Here is a 20,221-nt window from a genome sequence, read left to right on the forward strand (position 1 = left end):
AAAACAAGGGTGGTCAAATCATTTTTTCCATGACTGTACAGGTGATGGTTCATGAACAATTAAATTGTGTCGTGGTGAATTGGAATCCGGCTCTAACTGATCTTGCAAACATTATATTTTCATGCTTTCTTTTTATTTATAGGTGGATGTGGTGTAGTGTTCACTTTTACAACAATATTATCCACAGTAGATAGGAGATGCGACCCAGAAATCGCCAGTTAAATGTTTATTAAATATGTGACGAATCTGCTAACTGAGACAGAACACAACTTCACACAACAGTAAGGGCACCAGTGAGTTCGGAAACCAGTAAGGACATAACACCGGTGTGTTGGCGAGATGGTACATTCCGACGCAAAGCACGACTGCCTCACGTTACCGTAATCCCTAGTGAAATGGTGCCATGCGCTTTTTTAACATAGCAACGGATGCATTTAGAGTACGTAAATTAAACACTTTACCGGCTAAATCAATAAAGACTACAAAACCAACCTCTATGTTCCTTTGAGTTTTTTTAAAATACACGTTAATATGCCACAAAGGGCACGCAACAAGAAAGTCACAAAATGTTCTCGCCCGATCTTGGTCATGATTGACAGCTCCAACGATCCAATAAACAGTCCCTTGAAAAAGTGCTGTCCAATCATAAATCACTAAGGGGCTGGACTTGTGAGTTTCATAATAACGTCGTACGATTCGCTATAAAATAAGAGCTCTGACTGAAAACGTAAACAGAATGGCTTGCAGGAGAAAATTGATTGATTAAGACATGATATAAGCGACAATTTAAAAGGTAAGCCGTTTACTTCATGTGCTTGTCAACATCTTATTCACGAAAATAAGGTGAAGGTTAGCTGTTGTCTCTCTTTGTGTGTTATCTAAATATTGACCCGATAGAGCTCCTCCTGCAAACAAACTGTACATAACATGTTTATTATCTTACATTATTGTTAATGTTCAATCTGTCAGATAATATTGGATCGATTATATATTGTAACTCTCTTCTGCACGATAATCATCATAAACAGCAAAACAAGTATTATCTGAACTTCCACGTAGACTCTGTCTTATGACTTGAATTAGTTTTGTACTATTTAAAGACAACTGTGGATCATGTCAATGCTCTGCACAGTGCCTGATGTTGAAATGTCATGTTGAAAGTAGCAATTTACTTGAATCTAAGTTGGTTAAGTTATTTTTAAAACAAAGATGGCACTGTATTATATACACATTGCCATGCTTTTTAAAATCCGCCTCATATCTGTCTTTTTCCCCTTTTATCCGTGTTCATATTAATTTTTCAATGCATTCTCTTCATCTGTTTTTCAGGGAATATTGCAGCACACAAAATGGGTCTTTTCTTGGTGGAGCCTGTGGTTGCACTTTATGCTTTCTCCAGCTTTCTCATCTATCCCCTCGTGCAGCAGTATGTGTACCGGAGGCTCTGGCAGGAGCTGACAAACACTTCCTATCCCATCTCTGACAACTCCTCCAGATGTGCAGAAAACAACAGCAGCAGCTACCATGAGGTCAGTCACTAAACACTGGATGTCAGACAGTTTGCATTTAAGTAATTCATATACTTAATAAACATTCTCAAGTACCAAAAACAAGTTTTTCTCCCCCTTCCACAACGTGCTAAGAATTAATGCTCTTATAATAACTTTTCCAGTATCGGCCTGTGTAACATTTTCAGTAAAACAAATACTGAGATTTTTTCGTGGCACCAATACTATTCCTTCAACAATTTTATTATTCAAGAGCTATATTTGCACATCTCTTAGAAACAGGAAAGAAAAAAATAGAAAAATGCTTCCTTGTGTTTTCTGGCTCCTACAGTGCCATGCATGTGACACTGACTCAATGGTGACAATAGCTGTTGTGTGAGGGTTTTTGTTTGTTGTCTTACCGACCAAAAACAAGTCTGGCTTCTTCAAGTAACCTGGAGCTCAACAAACAATAATGCTCCATAGGTGGAGAGATGATACAGCATATATTTGTCTATAAACCTTTCAGTCACCCCTCTTGCAACATGGCTCAGTGAAAAAGAACTGATTCAGCTTCTGCACTATTAGGTGATATGCAAGGGAGAGTGTGACTAAAGTTTACTGTTCTGAACTCATACACAAGCTGACTGACACACTATTGTAGCAGCATGTTTGCTAGAGAATGATCATTTGTCAAATCTCTCATTATTTCAGAGCATGTAATCACTTATTAACTCACAGCAAATACATCTACAATGCTCCACATTATAAAAATGATTTAAAGAAACATGAATCTAAGAATTCCTTCTAAGAAGGAAACACAACGGAGAAGTGAGAAGAAGAAGTGCTTTTTCTAGTTTTGCGTGACTTTCAATTTTCACTACTTTGGTATAACTTGTGTTTTTTTTTAGGATAGATGAGGGTTGTTATTTTGCCTTCTCATGTCAGCAAATAGTCCTGTGTGAGCCCATACATGATTTTTGTACACTCACCATTCTTTTTTCTTGTGTGTTTCCAGGAGGTACAGAGACAAGCATCTCTCTTCTCCCTTTACACAGAGCTCTTCTCCACAATCCCTTCTTTGGTCGTCACCCTCATGCTTGTGGCCTATAGTGACCGAGGAGGACGCAAAATCACAATCATCATGCCTTTGATCGGCACGCTGATCTACACCTTGTCCTTCCTGACCGTGTCCTACTTTGAGCTCAACATTTACTTGCTCATTGGCTCTTCGCTCCTCAGTTCTCTGTTTGGTGGATTGGGCACATTCCTGGGGGGCTGTTTTGCCTACATAGCAGACTTGTGTGAGGATGGTCGTCAGAAGACGATGCGCATGGCAGGAGTGGACATGATGATTGGCCTGTTGTCAGGGGTGGCTTCAATATCAACAGGCTACTTTCTGAGAGCTGCAGGCTTTAACTGGCCTTTCCTAACCTCTGCACTGTGTCAGTGTTTGATTCTGCTGTATGCAATCTTCATTCTAGAAGAGACTGTGAAGAAAGCTCCCACTGATGCCATTATTCTAGATGGATCTCCTCAGTCCTCAGCCATGAAGCAGATGATGTACGGGGTCTACCGCATGTTTACAGGGGCCAGCTGCAGGACAAGAACTGTCTTGGTCCTCCTGATTCTCATCTTCACCAGTTTCTCCTTTGCCTACGTGGGTGGGATTTCCTTAGTGACACTATATGAGCTGGGCGAGCCGCTGTGCTGGACTGAGATTTTGATTGGCTACGGCTCAGCGCTGTCCACCACTGTGTTTGTGACCAGTTTTCTCGGAGTGATGGCGTTCACATACTGCGGCGTGCCCCAGCTGCTTATTGTCTTGATGGGGATCCTGTCCGTCATAGCAGGCATGATCCTGTTGGCCTTTGCTAAAACCACTTTACTGATGTTTATAGGTGAGAAAAACTTGCGTAACATCTGTGCTGCTATATTGTACAATAGTTTTGAATCTCTCATTTTTTTTAACAAAGCCTTGTGTGCTGGTTGTCAACAAGTACCAGTATGTGCAGAAACAGAATTGAAACCTGCACCTGGTTTAATTTTCTCTTCCCTGTTTTCAGACAAATGTTTAAATAGTTTGATGAGGACTATTGATGATTATTAACTAGCTACACCTTTATGACAGATATTAGCAGTGGTGAAATGTAATTAAGTACATTTCTCAAGTCATGTACTTGAATACAATTTTGACATACTTTTTATTTACTTGAGTAATTCAATTTTATGATACTGCAAATATTTACTGTGCCACATTTCAGAGACAAATGCATGCAAGACAATTACTTGACACTGCTGACTATACTGCTAAGCTACCCAGTCGTATACAAAGTATTTAAAATTGGCAGCTAATTGATGAACTGTAACATTGCAATTCCCTTATTTTTATTCATTTGTGATAAAATAATATTCTATAGCAATACAATCATTTGAAAGGAACCATTCTATGTAACAAGTGCTTGAAGTCCATTTTGCTGATAATACTTGCATACTTTTACTCTGGTAACATTTTGAATGCAGGACCTTTACTTGTAACTGAGTATTTTGAGTACTTCTGCCACCACTGGATCTATACTATTGTGTTGTGAAATTATGCACTAGATTTGTGGGCATGTCTGCTTTTTTTTCTTTAATAACAAACAAATATTTGTCTCTATTGATAATAATAGAGGCAAAAATGCTGTATATGAAAAAGACAAGGCATTAAAAAGACGGGACACATGCTAAGAAAAACAAGATACTTTTTAGCTGCAGAAAAAATATAAATAGAAGTAACCTTTCATACCACCTTTACAAGCTGTAGCAATGTTACGAGGGTTACAATACGGTGTCTTTTACTAGATTATTGCCTTGTAAACCAATAAGAACATATAATTATGGATTTTATCACTGCATTGCTTTTTTAAACTAATTCATGTTTTGCTTCTTTTTACAAACATAACCTTCAGCAACTATGAAATATGTATTTTGTAGTATTTTAAAATTGATCACCACAATCCCTACATCATGATGCATAATAAAAAGTCTGTGTTCTTTTCTAGTGAGGGTGCCGATGCTTCTGGCTATCATGCCTTTCCCTGTTCTGCGCTCCATGATATCAAAGATCATCCCAAAGTCTGAGCAGGGTGAGTTGGTTCAGGGCTTTGCAAGAGCCACAGAACCGTGTCCGTGTGTTTGTAGAGTCAGAGTCCATTGAAGAGTTGCCTGTCACAGCGACTTTATGATCCAAAGCATTCCTTTCCCTTCGAGCAAAGGAATCTGTTTCATTTTAGGAATATCATGTTTTTAGTCACCCTATCATTTCTTTAATTGATTTTCTGTTTTGCAGGAGCCCTGTTTGCCTGTCTTTCCTTCCTGGAGAGTTTAACCACTAATGTAGCAGGCGCAGTCTTCAACACCGTCTATGCTGCTACGGTGGCATGGTATCCTGGCTTCGTCTTCCTGTTGTCTGCCGGACTCTGTGCTGTCCCGTTGATTGTCCTGGGGTAAGCCAATGTAGATACCATAACAGTAAACCAGTGCTTTTTTGCACATTTTACTTGAAAGAGCAAATGCTTACAATCAAAGCATACAATCACACATTTCAAAACATAAGGTATTTAGAGAGTATGTGACCAAAATGCATTTGTTCATTCTACAATATAAAGAGAGCAGTTTATGCAGTGTAGATATGCTACATGTCTAAAGCTGTGGATTAAGTTGCATTTTTTATTTTATTCTGCTGAGTCACTGTAACTGTTTTCCCTGACTAGAAAAAAGGAAATGTCTTCCTTGTTCTGGGCCCTCAGAAAGCAAACACACTCAGTTCCTCATTACCGCATTCATCACATTCAACGCCTCACCACATTTTTTCCTGTTCATATAATAATAGAAACCTCTGACCTGTACATTAAGTTTTCTTTTTTTCCATTTTAACTGATTTAGCATCCACATGTCTTATTCAATAGCAATGGAGGCCATAAAAAAGATACTTATCTGTGGTACACTGTGTTCTTACATGTGTTTTTCTTAACACTGAGTTAGCAGAGTAGTACTGCTGAGTCAGTCAGGGAAGTGTAGTGTGAAACATAAAACTCCTTGAGTGAATCCATCTCTGTCACATGCACTGCTTCTTCTGTTACACGGTGAGTAGTTATAGAATCACAAAGCCACTGGTTCAGCAGTCAGGCAAGCTGATGCAGGTGTGCAGAGAGGGACTATTTTGATACCATGAGAAGACAGTTTCCCAGTTTCGTTGGAAAAATGTTAATATATACCATGTTTTTCTGCTTCTTTCTGCTTGTTTTTCCACATTTCAGGGCAGTGGGTCTGGTTGGAGTGGATGTTACCGAAGAGGTCAAAAAGCCAGAGCCAGTCTTCTCAGGAGAGGAAGATCTCTATGAAGATCAGAACGACAACACTCCTATTCTTACCTGAGACACGTGGGCTGTCAAAGCCTCAGCAGCACTTTGTGATTTTCTTCCTTTTAAGTGATTTATTCTCAGGCACTTTTTCAATGACATGTAGCTCAGCTCAGACCATACCATATATCGCAATGTTAGCAAAAGGGAAAAATAATTTGTGCATCTGCACTGTGATTTGATCCACTCAAAAGTGTAATAGGTTCTTCCTTGGCCTGTGCTACACCTTTAACAGAGTTACATGACAATCAGGACAGTATTTTTTCAATAATCCTATTGACAAACAGACAAACAAACCATCACCAAAAACATTTGGTATACTAAATACTTCATTGGTGGATGTATGGATGTAATAATGCAGGTTACAGATTCATCTCTTATTTCTTATTGCTGGGGTTGTTTGTGAATTTAACTTGAATATTATGTGGATACCACAGGGGGCTGTGGGTTAATGTGGAAGCTCTGAGGGGCAGGTGAGAGAGAAACAATCTGGTGATCCAATTGGTAAGTCTAGAGTTATTTAAGAACAGGTGAAAGAAAACTTTTCTTTCCAGGATACAAGTTTTTTTCTAAGTTCCTTATTTTTGTTCATCTGTGAAACAGGTGGGGAAAAATAGAGGGTTTTTTTTGGGTTTGTCTGAGTTTGTTGCTATAATACTCATTTTAGGCCACAAGAGGCTGAAATGCACTTTTAACCCATGATCGTATGAAGGTATTTCTGCCAAAATGATCCTTCCAATTTTCCATCGACAAAAATATTTTTTTTACCTGGTTTCATAGGAAAGAAAAGTGACTGAGAAGGATAATCAAAGGAGGGAAATAAAAATATAAATAAAATAAACCCTGCAAAGCTTTTGTCCCCACCTTTTTAACAGAGGGAAAATAAGGAACTTACAAATAATGTCTTGGCAAAACCTGTTTTTCTCCTGTTCTTAAGTCATAAGCACAGGGGAGAACGAATTTACAGTAGATCTGATTTTTTTTTTTAAATGATCAGATTTTTCTTTTCTCACCTGCCACTCGGGGCTTCTGTACAGACAGGTTCTGAAACAGGGAATTTTTATTTTATTTACAAGAACATTGTTTCATAGGTTACATGCCAAGGTTGTAGCATACATAGCTCATAGAGCAGATATTGGATGTTAAGTGAGGTGCATCCAATCTAACAGCTCTTCCATGAAGAATGGTAGGACCCCTCACACAGTAATACCTCCAAAAGGCCAAACTGTGACTAACACATTCATAAGAGTAATTTTTTTTGATACAGTTTTTACAGTGTGATATGTTTTGCAGTTTTCAAACCATTTGTTTTCAGAGTTTCAGTTGTATGAAGTGATTCAGATCTGTTCTGCCTTAATTCTTTTGGTTTCTCCTTTTTTAGTGCAATGGCAATTATGCCTTTACAAAGAGCTCCCCTGTCACGTTTCAAAAATGATATTTCCTGCAAAGCACCAAATATGCAGATTAGATTGATTTTAAAACATGCCACCCTTCTAAAACCTGCATTAAGTGATGCAAAACTTAAAAAATATTAAATATTATAATTAACATTCAGATGGAGGAATGGGGTTTTAAAAGGAGCAAGGGATAAGTGCTTTTTAAGAAACGAATGGTCTCCATATATAGAATTTTATGGTTGTCCTCCAACGTAAATATTTTGTGACCTAAGGGATGATAAAAAAAGGACTAGACGTGTGGTTTTATTAAGTCAGGGTGAAGTTTGGAGTTAAATATAATAATTTTTAAAAATGGTATGCTTATTAGATAGGATGGAAATATTATCCGTATGTAGCTTTAGCTCTGCCACAATTATTACATCAAAGCAGGATGACATTTCAGGTGTAGTTTTAGACAGATAAGCTATGGGGGACTTCAGAGTGTTTGTGACTCAATTCCAAATGATGCGTCATGGAAGTATAACTGGAAGCACGGAGAAGTAGTTGGTGCATTTCTCTCTCTCTCTCTCTCTCTCTCTCTCTCTCTCTCTCTTTTTTTTTTACCTGTGGTATCTATTATCTTGTTCCTTATTGTGTATGCTTATTTCTTTTTTGTAAGTACAATTTAAAATGAATAAATAATAAATAAAATAAATGATATTAAATGTTTTCTATGGAGAATACAGTGACTTTCTCTAACGCTGTCCCAAAGAACACCGTCAGTAAGGAAGATTTTTTTATGTTTGCTGAACATACAATCTTCCCTATAAGTTTGTAAAGGACATATCTTTAAATTGTTAGCCAAAAATTCCACTAATGGAGATTTATGTGCAAGCGGAAAAATTGGGGGCAGGTGTTTTTGCAGGAAGATCTTTACCCTGAGGGAGAATAATTAATGCTAAGCAGACCGTGTTTAGTTTGGGTTGTGAAATTCAGCAACAGAACACCTTAAGGAGATTGAATGAAACAAATTAAACCATGAATATTAAGCATCAACTTAATGTCAGTAGCAACAAAATCAAATGCTTTCATATAGTGAAGGAAATCCTGCTTTTCTGGGGCAGATATGTAACTTTTTTTTTTTTTTTTTTTGCCATTTTCTATTGTGTATAAAACTATGGGTGTTAAGAGAAAGATTCATAAGTGGATGCTGAGTTATACCAGCATGGTTTTTTTTTGGTTATTTACTTTTTATTGCTTTTTAACAGTACAACAAAAAGACCAACATACATGAATGTGAACAATAACAGGGACGTAACAACATGAGATAAAAGACAAAAACAGAAAATACACCCACAGAAAAACAATTACTCTTCAAAAACTAAAAGTAATCCAATCATAAAAATAATTACACATATCTACATACACAGGGTTAACACCTCCAGCATCCTTCCTGACTCCCCCACCCTCACCGTCACCAACCCAAAACATATCAGACTTCTGTCCCAGACAAGACACAGCTCCCGTCTACTTAAGAATTCATCTCCACTGATCCTTCAATCATCCTTTCTCGCACGAGCCTCATGTAGGGACTCCATAGTTTCATGAATATCTCCTCCTTATTGTTCAGTCTGAAAATCAGTTGTTCGTAGCTGGCTATTTTGTTCATTTCTTCCAACCATTCATTAAATTGTATAGTATTTCTTATTTTCCAGTGTCTTAGAGCAATCCTACACCCGGTAGTAAGGGCCAATCTACACCATAGAGTTTGCGGGAGTGATAACTCTATCCCCTCTGTTATTATGCCCATACCAGCATGTTTTAATAAATCTGTTTCCAGAGGAAACTGATTTAATTTCCTATGCAGGTCAGAAACAGAGCAGTTTAAGTGACTCTGCCCTTGTTTTATTGACCACAAGGGGTCACTCTTGCTCTAGACAAGGCATGACTACACAGTGTCATGCTATGATACCTCTAATACCACCAGCCAACAACAAAATACCAGCTGTTGTAGACATGCTTTAAAAGGAAAGATCTATCTTTTTATCATTTGTTTTGTCAGACAATAAAAGAAATTGGTAAAAAACCCATAAATGTAGCTGTGAATCTAGCTAGTTGAAGTTTACTTTGCTCTAGACTCCCCTGTTTCTTTCAAAGGCTACAAAGGGACCATTGATGACTCTAAATTTAACCATAGCAAACCTGATTATATTGTCAGTGAAACCACAGGGTAATTTAAAAGATCTGATAACTAATTAGGAGCTGTCTCCACACAATGTCATAGTCCCCAATACAAGAAAAACGTCATTTATGAGCAGAACATAAGTCACTCAGTGCAAATAATATACCAGAAATGATGTTGGTGACCAATTCCTGGTGTTTAAACTGAATCTGGAGAAGGAAAAATAGCCCTTTTCCCCAGCAATGAATGCTTTCAACATTTGATACTGTTTTCTCATTCGTCTCACACCTTAAAATTATTGTATTTGATTTTCCTGTACTGCATTTTCCACAGTTCCCACCTCCTGCCTTTGTCCTCTACAGAGAAGGGCAGTCATTGTGCATACATGCATGTGTTTCTTAGACTCGCCCCGTCTCTGGGAGAGATGTGTGATTCAAGGAAAGGCATGTAAGCGTGCAAACGCTGTGTGTCTCATGGATGATGAATGGATCAGAAAAATCTGGCAGTGATCCCATCAGACTGCATGCTTAGTTACTGGACTAGTGTGTTAGTGTGGAGACAGAGAAGCATATTAATAACGCCCACACCACAAGAGATGAATGAGATGGCGGCAAAGTAATATAATGCCCTAAAATGATTATGCTGTAGAAGATCAGACTAGACTTACACACAATGCATCATGGATATAGTTATCAGCTCAGCTGTAAATTGGTTCTGTTTGTTATTGGGATATGTCTGTTACACTGTTGTGATTTGCACAAGAAGATGGGAAATCACCATTAAAATGGAAAAGACACACTTTCTAAGAAAAAGGTAATCTAAAAAAGGAGAAAAGATAAACATACCTCCAAAAAACGTGTTTAATTAGACCAGGCATGGTCTGAGGGTGCTTGAACACCTGCCCCATTATCACCTGACATCCAAAGTGCAATTTTCTTCATGCTTATTTTTTTTTATTTATGTATTTTTTTCTGTATTTTAATTTTTTTTATTAGACTTCACAAGGGCCCTTATTTAAACTTCACAAGTGTTTATACTTTAGCTATAAATAAAATGAGCTGGCTACTGTCAGTTACTTTACGTCACATGATAACCTGCAGGTGAAAGATCATCATGTGACGTGCACTCCGTAAAGCTAACGCGCAGCTGTGACGCAGACAATGCACTTTTTAGATGGTGAGTTTAGAGTGATTGATTATCATGTTTTATTTATAGTTTTAGCGTTACACAGCGTCATTATGCAACTTAATATCGGTCCTGACTGCTGGTTCTTCTTCTGATATATGACCTGGAATCACAGTGACGCTCACCTATATTTAACTCTTTGCGGCCCAGTGGTTGATGTGATGGAGGTAATGTTTTGGTTTGCCTGAACACTAAATCTGTTCTATTACTGCTGATGTTACAGTAAGCAGGGACAGACTCTGCAAAAGTAATTTCGTGTTGTTCAGTCACCTGTTGATCTGTGTGAGTTGAATGAGTCTGTGCAGCTCTGCTAATAGCTCAGTGGACTGAATCATCCTGGATTCAAATCAAGTTTTGCTGCATAATGAGGCATTAACTGTAATAAGACCATGCATTGAAACTTTTTGATATGGACAGAACTCCAAATCTGCAAATGCTTTTTATGTTAAATCTTTTCAGTACTCAGTACTGATCTGTACCTCTTAGCTTTGTAGTGCATATTTTATGCCAGAAGACAGCAGAGTAACAGGATATGTATAAGGTAAATTAATGCTTAATTATTACCCAAAGCATTAACTTGGCAAGCTGTTAACTTTATGTCAAATCCACTTTAATTGGAGATTCAAATTTGTACAATAACAATTATAAACACTAACAAGCACTACAAGAATACATTTAAAGCTTTAGAGTTTGACATTTATGGAAAGTTTTGTCATTTTTATAGCAAATGGAACAATATTTTCTTCCTTGCACTTGAGAAATCCTGTTGCTTTTGCACGTTGTTAAAGTAGAAACACGCCAGTGTAAGTGTGTTTCCCTTTTTTAAATGTATAATTGGCACGTCAGTTTGAATTGGCTTCGTTCGCGGAAACCCAAATGACGTCCGATCATAATGTGCAGTTATTTGATTTCCACTCTCGAGTTTTTGAGAACCGTGACTGCAGCTTGATTGTAAGGTAATGTTGACACTGAGTTTGAACGAAGCGCTCGACGCTGGAGGTCACATGAGGGATCATCTGAGGCAGGGCTCGCTTGGCACCACGCATGAGGTTTTCTGGTTAAATTAGAGATGGAGGTGTGGTGGAGATTGACGATAGTTTGCAGGCGAGGAGACGGTTTTCCCAAGGGTGAAGGAGCCTGGGGGGAGAGACAGTCCTGATGGTGGCTTGTGTGTGTCTGGCATGCATGGGGTCGTTGAGGATTAAAGGGAAGCATGGAGGCAGGGGATAGAGGATTTTTGGTTTCTGGTTTCCAAACTAGCTGAATCAGCAGTACGATCATCTGCATTGCACCACATCACATCACCAATAGCTCAATCTCTGATGTTGATCCAGTGAGTTGCTAACAGACCCTCTCTTTATCTCAACCTACTTCTCCCCGGGAGGAGATAATTCTCTATAATATAAAAACCCATTGAGGTGGTTTGCGTGACTGAAGCTGAGGGGGCAATAGAGGGGCTTCCCAGGCTGGAGTGGTTTGATCGTTTGATGATTATTTGATCACACCAGGATCCACTGCATATCAGTTTCCATTCTCAGTTTTCATAAGACATATAAGACAGATATATGCAGGAAATGTAACATTTCTTGCATTAAAATAATATTAAAAAAGAAACGACTGCACCTATATTATATATTTTTGCTGAGTTTTGTACCTACAGGCATGGAAAAAATTATTAGACCACCATTGTTTTCTCCTTGCTTTCTGTTTCTAATGCCTGGTACAACTAAAAGTACATTTGTTTGGACAAATATAATGATAACAACAAAAATAGCTAATAAGAGTTTAATTTAAGAGCTGATATCTAGCCATTTTCCATGGTTTTCTTTATAATGATTTTGGTTAATATTATCATTATATTTGTCCGAACAAATGTACCTTTAGTTGTACCAGGCACTAAAATGAACAAGAAATTGAAGAAAACAATGGTTTAATATTTTTTTTCCATGACTGTACATTATCCCAAATTATTCCAACAGTGTTTCAACCCAGAGAAATCTGTAATTTTATTTGAGGTCATGGTGCATTTCAATAACGTAAAAGCCCCTTTAAATCATTTGCTCGAACTCCCAGGGAAACAAGAAAAACCCCAGATGATACCTCAGAGAATAATTATAAATCATCACAGAATTACTCAGTAAAAGTAGAATTTGTTTTTTCTGGTACACAGCATCATTTTTCATTAATAGTCATTTTGCAAGACAGTGATTTATATATTTCAGCATCAATCCAGCTTACTGTGATGTGCTTCTATTAGAATAAAATGACAATATGAATCAACATGAATAATGTTCACATGAATAAAACTATGATATCTCTGTGATCATTATTTCTTCGAAGTGTTGAACAGTTTCCCATCTGCAGTAATTGATGTTTGACAATGAAGACAACAACTCCCATGATCCCACACTACTTTTTCAAAGTCCATCTTTTTGTTGATTGAGACATCCCTAGGCAGTAATTACATACTGTAGCTTTACTACGAATGTGGGTTGATTTTGCTGACAGCTGTTTCTGGTCTGTGTTTTACATGTGAGTTGCTTCTACACAGTGAAACTGACAAATACAATACACTGTTAAAAATGAGCAGCTTCCCTGGAGCAGAAGCAGCTTAAACATTTCCCTCAAAGGGCGACTTTACAGTTGAGGTAATGCAGAGTATTATTGACACACTTTTCCCAGGCAGGTTATGAACTTTATGGTTCCAACATGGTCTCACAGGAATCCGTGAAATAGCCACGGATAAAAAAATAAAATAAAACATATATTTCTTGCTAGAAATGTAATCAAAATCATTTTTATGCAGAAACTAAGTCAAAATATAGAATTTTTTTCACTAAAAATGAGAGAACTGTCCGCCATGTTTTTTGTTCTGACCGCCGGGACCTTGACAGTCACGTGACTTGGAACAAACCAATAGGAAAAAATATCCATGGAATAGCCACGGGATATGACTGACATTTAAATCCGTGTCAGTTTCACGGAAATTTGAGTGATTCCGTGGCTATTCCACAGATTTTGAGTTAAGCGAATCCGTGGCTATTTCACGGATTCCTGTGAGACCAGGTTCTTTTGGTTGCATGCCTGCTTCTCTGCACTCTGGACTTAAAGTAGATATTTAGCCAGGACAGTCATCTTTCTACTGTTGTCCTCTAAACCAATCTCTGGATGTCATTCATCTTTTCATTTCTCTTCCGCCCTTTTTTTCCTTTGACAAAGGTCATGCCGCTGCATTGGTTTTCTCCTGCTGGCAGGCCTGCCATGAACTGCAACAGATGTGTGTTGGTTAAGTGATGGTCTGATCAGCTTCCCACATGTGTTTGTGTTGTAGGTTGTGTGTGTGTGTGCTTTGCTGAATGTTTCTCAGAAGTCCACGAGCTCCGTCCTTGACCTGTAATTACTGCCAATCCCTGCTGTGTTTTCTCTATGAAGGGTTATAATCACTTGACATCTTCATCTTGACGACACTTTTTGGATTTTCAACTTTCCCCTTGATTCAATTGCACGGTTGTCCGTTGATTCTTTTTGAATTTATCCCATCACATCACTGAAATCAACACATTTGTAAACCTGTTTCTGTCCCATCTGGATCCTGTGGCTATCCACTCCCTCCACAGATGTCTTTCTCCTGTCTTAACCAGTAATGTCAATTCCCCTGTCGATCCTCCTGCCTCCCTCCTCCATATTCTCATTATTTTCTCCTCACTACTTCACTTAAGAGAATTGACTTGCTTTTTATGATCTGTTTCAAATATAGACCTGTAACTGCCGTTATTGGCGCACGCTTCGACCACAGACCCCTCTCTCCACTTTGCCATCTCCGACCACGCTTCAGACTCCAGAAGTGGTTTTACAGTCAGATCTTCACCTCCCCCACCCTGCATATGTACTGTATGAGTCTCTTGCCCTTTCCACAGACACTCAGACACAAAGGCAGCCTCAGCCAAATGCCAATATCTTCATTCAGCTGCTTCACTGCCTTCAGAAGTGCTATCACACTATACAGCATCACTTTGACTGTGTAGTGATACACACACACACACACACACACACACACACACACACACACACACACACACACAGATAGAAGAACCAGCTTCATTTTGCATCTATTTCCAAGGTTGTACGTTACCTGGATTCAATGATGTTCCAATGTAATACATTTCTTATCACATATTTATGACTCTCAGAAAGTAATTTATTTTTATATCATGCACCATATGGCATGGCTTGAAAAAAATCTTCTTTAAATGTATTTTTGAATGTTCCATTTTAATTATTATTTACAACAACTTTCACCTTAAATCACTGAAATCTACACCTAAATAGATATGGTTAATTTAAATCAGTTGAAATAAGTGTATTCTATACTAGATTAGGTTTAATTAACAATGTTAATGTAAAAGGGGTTCCAAGTTTGTACCCGATTTCTGTTTGGAGTTTGTATGTTCTCGCTGTGTCACTTTCTCTGGCTTCTCCCCACTGTCTGAAGACATGCAGGTTAGTTTAACTCTAAGTTGCCCATATAGGTGTGAGTGTGGGCTTTCAGCTAGGAGAACGGGGTTTGTGTTCCATGTGAAAATCAAAAGTAAATGATGTGATTTAAACATCAATGCATTTCCGTTCCTCACGTTTTGTGCATCTTGTTTTTACATAACTATCAGCTGGTAGTCACGTCGTCCTAGTAACATCTTACCAGGAAGGTTTTTGCCCTAAACCTAGACCAGTGGTTTTGTAGCCTATATTCAGTGAACAGTATGTGTATGTATAATGGCTATGTGCCTTTTTTTTAGAACGATCCACTCTGTACCATGAACCGCAAAATGCTCATATGGGTCGTTATGGGTGCTACTGACAAACGACCTATTCTGTCGTTAAGGTTGGAGATCTTGTTGCTATCTCTATGTGTCAGCCCTGTGATCGTCTGACTGTACATGGTGTGCCCCACCTTTCGTCCAATGTCAACTGGGACCAATGACAAGAATACATAAGACTCGAAAAATCACTAGAAAACCTCAAGGCACTGTCATTTAAAACATATGAAATGTGTTTTTATCAGGATATAATATGATAGGATATACTTCATTAATCCCCAGGTGGAGACAATCAATGAGTCATTAAAAGATATGCATATCTCAAGGCAATATAAACTAAGGGGAGAGCACAGCATGTAACATGGCATTATTATATTGGACCGTAAAACAAGCTCCAACCTCTTTTGGCATAAATCCTTCATCAGGGAGTCAAACCAAACTATTCATTTATGAGGTCATTGTACTGACTATCAAGAATACATGAAATCTATTCATGGTGGTAGTGGCAGTTTTATGGGTTGGCTACAAAGTTAATATAAAATTATCATAAAGGCCAAAATTATTACATTTAAATGATCTCGATAATTCTATATAACTGAAATAACACAGCTGACATTTTTGATGCTTGTTTTCATTAAGACCTCTCTTTCATGATCAAAGACAGTCATCCCAGCTGAAGGTTGCTCTGCCACCGACACCAAAATGATTACAATTTAGTGTTTGAAAGCTATGAATGTCATTAGTGCAGAGAAGGGCGCCTGTCTTTATCCACGTCGACTGTCGGTGAGCTGGAGTCTTAAAGAAAGGCAACCCCCCACATCGCTGCAACAGTGGCAAAGGAAAGGTCACTGTGACAATCAATAAGCCGCTTCTTTCCGTGTGCCTGGTTCTGCTTCAGTGCGTCAGACTAATCAGCCTGCCGCCCAGACTGGAGGAGATGTCAGGACCTGATAATCAAGGAGGAATGGGAAGAAGAAGGCTTGACTAACAGTGATATATGAGCAAGATTCAGTATCTGTACATTACAGGGAGCACAGTGGATCCTTACATTTATACACTGGTGATTTCTTTGCAAAAGTCTTCTTCACAATGGACAAATTCTTTTGGTGTCCAGTTTGTTTTCTCTGGTCTCAATTTTCCTTGTGAAGATTTTATTGTCTCTTTGGGTATATCAACAGCAACGTGTGTCTTAAGTGGGTTCACACTAATTGCATCTGGTTGGGGCGTGCTCATAAACACACACAGACACAAGCACACAAACAGGCAGAGAGAGGTATCTCTGGTCAAACCAGAAGCTCTCCAGTTTCACTCTGACATTACAGGAACCACAGAGCGGGTAAACCTTCTGTTTATCCACACTGGCAAACAGTAAGTCAACATGCTGTGGAGTGATGTGTGAGCACACAGTCACATCTGTATTTATCAGATTTTCTCTGACCCAGCCCATGCTTCTCTGTTCTTTGCAATGAGCTCATTTTTACAGCCTTCGGTTGGCTACGTCTGGTTTTTGCTGCTCTATTTATAGGCATTTTCTTTTCAGTTTGCATTAGCCTTGTTTCCGCAGCACTCACAAGCATCAGGTTTCTAATTATGGCCTTGGAGTGGAAATCGTCCGCAAAAAAAATAAAATTGAAATCACTATAAGCAGTGCAGGATATGTCAAGCTATTATCTTACAGCTATGCAGATATTCAGTTGCCCAGTATACTCAGTCTCGAAACTCATATTATGAATGAAGATAATCAAAAATGGCTGGTCATATATTTAAGGATAAGCCTTGTGTTTTAAAAAATATATATTTTTGTTATTGTCAGCAAATCCCATCAAACGTGCCTCAATACTTTCTGACTTCCCTAGCTGTACACTGCTATTTGTAGCAAATATTACTCTAGCAGGAGTAAATAGTGGATTTATTAGGGAATATATCCAGCAATGGATTAATATACATTGAGTTTTCAAGTGAGTATATCCTGCAGCTTCATTAATATTTTATGGACAACAATTGAGGTTAATGGCAGAGATAAATAAATGTCATCAGACTGTGGCGGCACAAGGGATCGATTCAGCTCTTTGTTTTTACATTCGATTTGTTGATGGTAAGAGGACCCGTCTGTTAAAGACGAGATGAACTTAAAGTGATATTTCACCCCACAAATGACCATTTAAAAATCAATGAATTATCATGTTATTTCTGTAATACATTTTTTTTTTGAGCCTGAGTGAGTAGTGCGTCTGCAGAAGGAGAGAGAAGTTTTAGTGAAAATGCATGTGTTTGGAAAATACTGAGCTTACAAGTCGATAAATGAGACTTGGATTACACTGAACGGGTTTTCAAATGGATGTTTTGATAAAGCTGTTCAGGCACAGCCACCATTTACTGCATTTCAAGAATTTTGAATGTTTTCCTCAAGAATTGAAGATAATGTGGCGAGTAGTAGATACGCAAATGGTCATTTTAGGGTTTAAAGTTTCCTTTCCGTCCCAGTTTTGTGTCAAAAGTTCCACAACTAACAATCTCTGGCGAGAAACCACCCTGTCCCCGACCCTTTAAATATTATTGTTTTGCTTTCATTTGTCTGAATTAGCAAATCCCCTGATATTCAACAACGGAGTCACATGATACAGCTGGACCGCATTTTAATGAAGGCAGTTATTTGAGATGGATAGTATTTTGTCTATCAAGACAGTGCCATGAACTCCAAACATGAGAGCGGAAGTCTTCGTCACATTTGGTACAGTAGTAGATGATAGTAGATGAGTCGGGTCGGGGTCGGGGTGAGGGGAATACAGGGAAATTATGCTGAATTTATTGCTGCCCCAAGGGTGCCCTCCCTCTCTTCCTCTCCAGCATTGAGAGATTTTTGGGAGGGAAAACTCGCAGCAAGAGTGAGACTACTGCAATGTCCTTGAGCCTTTCTTTGTTCTGACTGTCATCTCCAGCAGGGAAGGACTGGGACAGAATCCTCCTGTTGTGTTGAAAGCCTTGTAGAGGAGGCATTTATAGAAGCAGCTACTCTTCCTACCATGCAGGGAAAGTCTCAGGACACAAATAATATCCTGAGGGCTGGCTTGCCCTTAACTTCATTTCAGAGGACTCCTCTTCCAGCTGCTTAGACTTTATTTGTGTCTACTGGAACACTGCTAACATCTGTCCCATGTCTGCCAGTGATTGATGTCAGCCATGTGAGTGATATCAGCAATATCACAAACACATATGAACATATGCATCCACAGTGCAGAGAACACATGGGATCATATTCATGACAACCAGTTATGTGCACATGATAGCTTTATTGGCTGTCCTTCTGCTGCTCATGCTCTTATTTTGACATATATGCAATCTTTGCAGACATATTTTGTGGAAATCTGTTTGTGGTATCTGTATTTGTATATAATATGTTGACTCAAATGCATCTTTCTGAGCATTCAACATGAATAAAAATGTAATGTCATCAACAAGACACCATATAAGAAGGAAGACTAGACAAAAGGTATAAGGCTTAATGTGGGGATGATTTTGGCAAGTTTTTGCTGGCTTTTATTTCCTCATTTAACCCAACACAAAAAAGCAAGACTCTCAAACTTCTAATTATTTCAACTTTTTTTTATGTTTTACTTGGCCAAACAAAGCTGTAACTCTACCCTTAAATAAAGTCGTTCAAGTTTCTTAATCAAAACCTGCCGTAAAGTTATTTTAATGAAATTAAACTGAAATTTAATCACAAGCCAACCCTTCACACACTACTGTCACAACTTTTTTTAATACCATATGGGGTGTGCTTATTTCATTAACTTCTAATATGGAAGTAAACAAACTAACTAACATCCTATCATCCACTTGGAAGTAAATATCGTCACTGAGAAGGCCACACCCTCTGGGCCTTGTAAAAATAAGTGTGGCCATCTTTAAAGTCAATGTAAACCATTCTTATCCTTGGACTCTCAGTCCTTTTTTTTAAGGTATAAAAGTGTTGGCTAAAGGTCTATACCTTACTGTTTAATGTTGTATTTGAAGACAACATCTAAATCTTTCTTTTCTTTCCCTACAAAAGAAGAAAAAAAAAAGAGTTGAGGGGTGCTTTTAACTTCCCTGCACCTGGAAATGTACAAACTCTGCCAAGACGTTTCCTGGATTTCAGCTGTTACATGCTAACTGCCACACTAGGGGGTGAAACCAGATGCTTTAAGCAGGACAATTTAATCCCTTTCTTCCACTGTACTTGCTGATAAAATGGAAATGACCTCTGCGGATGAAGCCAAGAGACCTTAATCATAAACTAAACTTAAAAAAAACCCTAAATGCATGGCATCTGACCTTTTTTTTTTGGACTAAATGTCTTGGTTTAAGAAATCTTTTGGTGTTTCCTCCAATTAGAGTGAAATGTTTTGCTTGAAAAGAAGCTGGCTGCTTGTCAGTTTTAGATTTTTACATGTGTTGCCATTTTTAAAAGTGAACTTATGTGACCGAAATTATCTGGCGGCACACTCTGGAATCTTACCAGTACCAGATGCAGTTTTAGTGATAGGCCAGTGGGGCTGACTGTGATGTTTAGCACTGGTGCAGAGATGGATGGTTAACCCTCATTTGACCTTATTGATTATCCCTTTATATCAGCTTGGCCTAATTATTGTAAAGTGCTGCTTTATAGTGAAACAGAGATGGCAGTGAAATAGTCAGATTTCAGCAAAACATTCAGCACATTAAACAGGCGAGAGACTCCTGCTCTATCACATTCCATGTGAAACACTGACCAGCGCTTTTAATCATTAGATCT

At 38.4% G+C, this 20,221-nt stretch overlaps 1 protein-coding gene across 1 annotated transcript; it reads left to right on the plus strand.

Moving 5' to 3' along the window:
• Nucleotides 1-682: 682 nt before the first annotated feature.
• Nucleotides 683-7,919, plus strand: slc46a3 (solute carrier family 46 member 3). Its single transcript, XM_059351568.1, has 6 exons — nt 683-793; nt 1,330-1,529; nt 2,506-3,388; nt 4,532-4,615; nt 4,819-4,975; nt 5,789-7,919. The coding sequence occupies exons 2-6, from the start codon at nt 1,350-1,352 to the stop codon at nt 5,904-5,906; spliced, it is 1,422 nt and encodes a 473-aa protein (XP_059207551.1). The 5' UTR covers nt 683-793; nt 1,330-1,349; the 3' UTR covers nt 5,907-7,919.
• The last annotated feature ends 12,302 nt before the right edge of the window (nt 7,920-20,221 follow it).

This window comes from Centropristis striata, chromosome 15, assembly GCF_030273125.1.
Source record: "Centropristis striata isolate RG_2023a ecotype Rhode Island chromosome 15, C.striata_1.0, whole genome shotgun sequence".
In the NCBI taxonomy this organism is placed as follows: Eukaryota; Metazoa; Chordata; class Actinopteri; order Perciformes; family Serranidae; genus Centropristis; species Centropristis striata.